The sequence below is a fragment of the Magnolia sinica genome, chromosome 8 (genome assembly GCF_029962835.1).
Source record: "Magnolia sinica isolate HGM2019 chromosome 8, MsV1, whole genome shotgun sequence".
Taxonomy (NCBI): Eukaryota; Viridiplantae; Streptophyta; class Magnoliopsida; order Magnoliales; family Magnoliaceae; genus Magnolia; species Magnolia sinica.
The window spans coordinates 20,116,324-20,122,112 of NC_080580.1; the positions used below are offsets into that span (position 1 = coordinate 20,116,324).

Here is a 5,789-nt window from a genome sequence, read left to right on the forward strand (position 1 = left end):
ACAGTGTTGAATGAGCGTTGACCATTAAAAACCAACCTTTTGGGGGCCATAAAAGTTTTGGATCAAGCTGATTTTTGTTTTTTACCTTCATCTGGGCCTGCATGACCTAATCAACAGATTGGATGTCAATTAAACAGTACAGTGGGCCTTAGGAGGATTTTAATGGTGGATATCCAATCACTATTGTTTTCCTGTGGGATTTTTATCCATCTCATTTTTGGGATAAAGCCCTAAAATGATCTGTGAAAATGGATTAACGGAATGGATGAAACATATACATCATGGTGGGGCCCACAGAGGACCGACCACTAGCCACGGGGCTGGTGGCAGGGGGAGTCGCCAATCCTTTTCCCAGCCAATCCGCTTCCGATATTTTATCGGTAAACCAAAAGGTAGATGTGAAAGCTCACATCCAATATGATAATTTCTCATTTTAATTAGGTAAATAGACTAGTTTTTGATACTTTTTTCGTCTACTGTTGAAATGGGAAGGGAGACTGTCTGACACTTCTTATAACGCATCGCATTCATGGAATACTCACCGTTCATCCAGCCGGCCTCGTAGACTTCTACTTTATGATAGATGAACGGCACAGATCTCACACACGTTCGCATATGTAAAGAGATGAAGTAATATCTAAGAAATAGAAGTCTACAGTTAAGGAATTGAAGTGATAGGCGACCAAACAAACTGGTACTACAGAAAAGAAATGCAGTAACTGTCACTTTAACTGAAATCCGATGGATTTAATCTTCCAACCAACGATGTATATTTCAAACGGTCCAGACCACCGAACCATGGTCGAAATTTTCAAACCGTCCGAACCACCAAACGATGGTCCAAATTGTACAAATCAAAGGATAGGATATCAAATGCTCTGCCGGAGGTTCGTATAATTCCTTTTCAAAGAGCGTTTGAAAAAAAAAAAACAACGTGCCGTCATGCAGCTTCCTTTCTCTCCTCTCTCGCCAGCTAAGGCGACCAATTAAAACCACGAGGGGCATTTTTGTCATTTCATACGCCGAAACACGACTCACGCGGCCTTAGTCAACTCTCTTTTCTGACCACTCGTTCGTTTTGAAGAACTGTTCTGCACTCCCTCCTCTATAAAAACCCCTCCCCACACCTCTCTCTCTCCCCACAACACCAGAGCCACAGCAATATCATCTCTTCCACATCTCAATCCAACAAAATCATATAAAACCACCCAAACACACCCACAAAAAATTCCATTCCCAAAAGAAAATCTCAATTCTACCCTCACCAATCTCATCAAATCACACTCATGCCGAGGAAAGGAATGAGGAGTCTCTTCTTCTCCCACCATTCCTCAAAATCTCCTTCCTCTTCCATCCCCTCCTCTCCTTCACATACTCGGCCCTCCTCCCCTTCTTACTCCCATACACGGGCCTCTTCCCCATCCCCTTCTTACTCCCATACACGGCCCTCTTCCCCATCCCCATCTTACTCACATAGTCGTCCCTCCTCCCCATATTACTCCCATACTCGACCCTCCTCCCCTCTCCACCCCACCTTCTCAGAATCGATAATGGAAGAAAACATCGCCACCGCTGAAGCCATCATCACCAAGTGGGACCCAGAGTCATCTTCCTACTCTAAAATCACATCCCTTTTCTACGAAAACCGCCTCGAAGCGTTAGAATTCCTACGATCAGTACGAGGCCTCCAACGATCCATGCATTTCTATGTGAACCAAAAATCCATCTCTCCGAAGCTTGTCCATGCTCAGAATCTCATGCAGACCGCCATGAAACGCCTCGAGAAGGAATTCTATCAGATCCTGGCCGCTAATCGTGAACAGCTGGACCCAGAATCAGTATCCAGCCGTAGCTCAACGGCAACAAGGTCAACAGTTTCAGATTACGAAGATGATGTGGGATCTGAGGATGAGATCCAGATTGCTGGGAACTCAATCCAGGAAGTCGAACATGAAGCTTCTATCGCCATGTCAGACCTCCGTGCCATCGCCGAATGCATGATCTCAACTGGGTATGGCAAGGAATGCGTGAAGATTTACAAAATCATTAGAAAATCAATCATCGATGAAGGAATCTATCGGCTCGGGTTTGAACGGATGAGTTCAAACCATATCCAGAAAATGGACTGGGAAGCCTTAGAACACAAGATCAAGAACTGGGTCAACACGACTAAGATCACCATTAAAACTCTCTTCTATGGCGAACGGATCCTATGCGATCGTGTCTTCGCAGCCTCAAACACAATCAAGGAATCCTGCTTTGCTGAGATCGCCAAAGAGGCTGCAACCCACCTCTTCGCATTCCCAGAAGCAATTGCAAAATGCAAGAAATCACCAGAGAGGATGTTCCGATTCTTGGATCTCTACAACACGATATCTGAACTGTGGCCTGAGATAGAATCCATCTTCTCTTATGAATCGACATCCACCGTCCGAACACAGGCCATCAACTCTCTAATAAAACTCAGCGATGGAATCCGAACCATGTTAGCCGATTTCGAATCAGCAATACAAAAGGATACGAAAAGATCGCCAGTTCCAGGTGGCGGACTCCACCCGTTGACACGTTATGTGATGAATTATGTAGGATTCCTCAGCGACTACAGCGAAATCCTCGGTGATATCTTCGCCGACTATCCATTCCAAGTGCAGAGTCCGTTACCAGAGACATTGCTTGAAAATTCACCAACAGCGGAGAATCCGCTGTCGGCGATCTCCACCCGCCTTGAATGGCTGATCTTGGTTCTCCTTTGCAAGCTCGACGGAAAAGCCGAGCTCTACAAAGACGTTGGATTGTCGTATCTCTTCCTTGCAAACAATCTACAGTATGTAACATCGAAGGTACGCGGCTGTGATCTACAGTTCATACTCGGTGATGAGTGGATTTCCAAGCATGAGTTTAAAGTCCATCAGTACGTGGCGAATTACGAGCGGATGGCGTGGAGTAAGGTGGGGTCCACATTGCCGGCGAATCCGACGGCTGAGATGGAACCCCAGATGGTGAAAGAGCGGTTCCGGGAGTTCAATTCGGCCTTCGAAGCTGCATGCCGGGTCCAGTCTGGGTGGGTCGTGCCGGACGAGAAATTAAGGGAGGAGATTAAAAGATCGGTGGGCCAGATGATTGTGCCGGTTTATAGAGCGTTTTATGGAAAGTATCGGTTTTTGCTGAGAGGTGAGAGTAGCAATTTGGCGAGATTTGCACCGGAAGATTTGGACAATCATATATCGAATTTGTTTTATGGGAATGGAGTTTCGGGTTCTGTGTCGGTATCGGTTTTGTCGCGGTGAGAGGTACTTTTATACCGTTTTGTATACGTGTATGTATTTTATGTAGACTTGTATGATAAATACACGGAAGGTCGGCGATTCCAGAGAAGGAATTGGCGATGTGAAATGTAAGAGTCGGCCAGGTTTTGTGGAGTTTGGTGGGATGAATCGAAAATTCAATTATATTTATTTCTTTGTTTATTGAATTTTATTATGCTTGGATGTGTTTTGGAAGTTTGTGATGGACTTATTGGTTTGGATGGTAGCAAAATGGAGAATCCTGGCCGTATATTTTGGTGGGACCCATGTCGAACCAAACTATTTTGTTCAGTCACATCGTTGTTAGTCTATTGATTTCAATGGTGTGGCCCACTTCATGAGTGGATCATTTTGGTTTTTCTTTCTAGATGATATTCATGATGGGCCCACCTTTTTAATGGTTCGGATGGTTTAAGATGCTGGTGCTGGATTTATCTACAGTGAAAATGGCTGTGGTTAAAATTACAAGAGGTGATTACCTTCTTTCCCGCTAATATGGGACTTTTGTAAGATATCTGTACCATGGAAACGGTAGTCACCACCATGAAGGTTACCTGGCACAGAAATCTGGCTGGTCTGTTCATCAGATGGGCCACGCTATTGGAGTCAGTGGACAACGGACAGTCTGTCTCGAAATATTGGTGTGGCCCACCTAATGACTCGATCAGACTGATTTTTCAAGTAGAGTGACCCTAATGATGAGACCTGCCTTTTTCATGGTAAGGATGTCGTATACAAGTGGGTCAGTTGTCTAACTATGTTGGATCTAATAACTGGGCTCTCCCGGATTCTGATTCCGTTCCTAAATGATTAAAGTGGGACTCAGAAGCTATCATTGGTCCACCTTGATTGTACGGTGATACCAGTGTCTATGGGGAGAATTTGATATGGGTCTTGGATAACCATTAATTTCACATGTGCGCACGTGTATCAACAAACACAGTCCCACGGTGCGTGGGAAATGATTCAAAGATTGGAAGATCCAACCGTCCCGTCATTGAACTATTTCAATCGAATATGCTATTGTTGTATTTATTTGTGGGCCATTGATGGGAAGGTTAAGATTTTCCAATCGGAGTGTGATTTAGGGGGCATCTACATCCCTCATCGGTTAATCAGATGAACGGGTTGGATGACCAGATCATCTGTCCAAATGCAGGGAGGCGCCCGTGTGCTGATTAGTGGGATCTATTACTTCACGTGAGGGAGAGCTTCTCCTGACAAAAAGCAAAAAAAAAAGTGCGGACGGCCAGCTTCTACCCAAAAAGCCAGCCAGAGAAATATTCCTATTCTTTGTTCCCATGTTTCAAAATCAAGGCCACGCATGGATGTTAACGCAGGGCGTGAGATTGAAAGAATATTATACATATTAATTGAATTTTCATGAAAATTCAATTTAATGAAAGTTAATGGTGGTATTAGATTTCCATGTGTAACGGGTTATTTTATAAATAATTTACAGGTTGTGTTTGGATGCAGAAAAATGTTTGTAATTCATTTACAAGCTATAAATCATTTATAACTTTCAACTCTTTACATAAGTTAAGGCCGTCTGCCACAATAATAAAGAGGAGAGGTGATAGAAAATCCCCTTGCCGCAACGCTCTTGAGCTCTAAAAGGACCCCACCAGCGAGCCATTAATTAGAATTAAAAAAGATGCTCACACATTCCTTGATCCACAAGAACCATTTATTTTTGAAACCCATCCTTCTAAGAAGGATAGCATAAACCCCTAATCAATGTGATTGTAAGCCTTCTCCATATCCACCTTGCAAAGAATCCCCTTTTCCAAGCTCCTTTTTCCTAGAGTCAATAAATTTGATAACCACCAACATACCGACTAAAATTTGTGTCTTTCACGAAAGCTCCTTGAAAAGGAGAGATGAACAACCAGGGGACCTCTCTCAATCGCAAAGAAAGGATCTTAACAAGAATCTTATAAACTCTCCCAACCAAACCTATCAACCTATAATCCTTAATATTAGATGCATCTTCTATCGTAGAAATCAAGGCCACAAAGGTAGCATTAAGGCCCTTAAGATAGCCCAATCACAAAATTCCCTCATAAAACACATGAAATCTTTGTTGATATTGATAACCTACCAACATTCTTGGAAAAAAAAAAAAAAAGTAAAGAAGAAGTCATTCAGCCTAGGGGCCTCGTGTTTATCCAACCTCCACACCACTATCCGAATCTCCTCGGAAAAACCCCTCTCAAGTCAATTGGCTTCCAACTTCATAACTTGCCGAAAAGGAAGGCCTTCCAATTTAGGCCTCGAGATATTTTCTTTAGAATACAATCAACTATAAAAGCCAACAATTGCCTCTCTCAACAAAGGATCTTCCTCAAAGGTGTCATCTGCCGCACGGATCTTATGAATATAGTTCACCCTTCTTTTGCCATTTGCAATCTTATGGAAAAAGAGAGGGGGGTGGGCCTTGGGCCAAATAGCTTTAGACTTTTGCCTACAGCTTTCCTCCTC

The 5,789-nt window shown here is 43.4% G+C and overlaps 1 protein-coding gene across 1 annotated transcript; it reads left to right on the plus strand.

Annotated features, from left to right (window-relative positions):
* The first annotated feature begins 1,122 nt into the window (after window positions 1–1,122).
* Window positions 1,123–3,472, plus strand: LOC131253040 (exocyst complex component EXO70H1-like). The gene has a single exon (XM_058253866.1). It carries the CDS (start codon window positions 1,287–1,289, stop codon window positions 3,285–3,287), a length of 2,001 nt encoding a protein of 666 aa, XP_058109849.1. The 5' UTR covers window positions 1,123–1,286; the 3' UTR covers window positions 3,288–3,472.
* The last annotated feature ends 2,317 nt before the right edge of the window (window positions 3,473–5,789 follow it).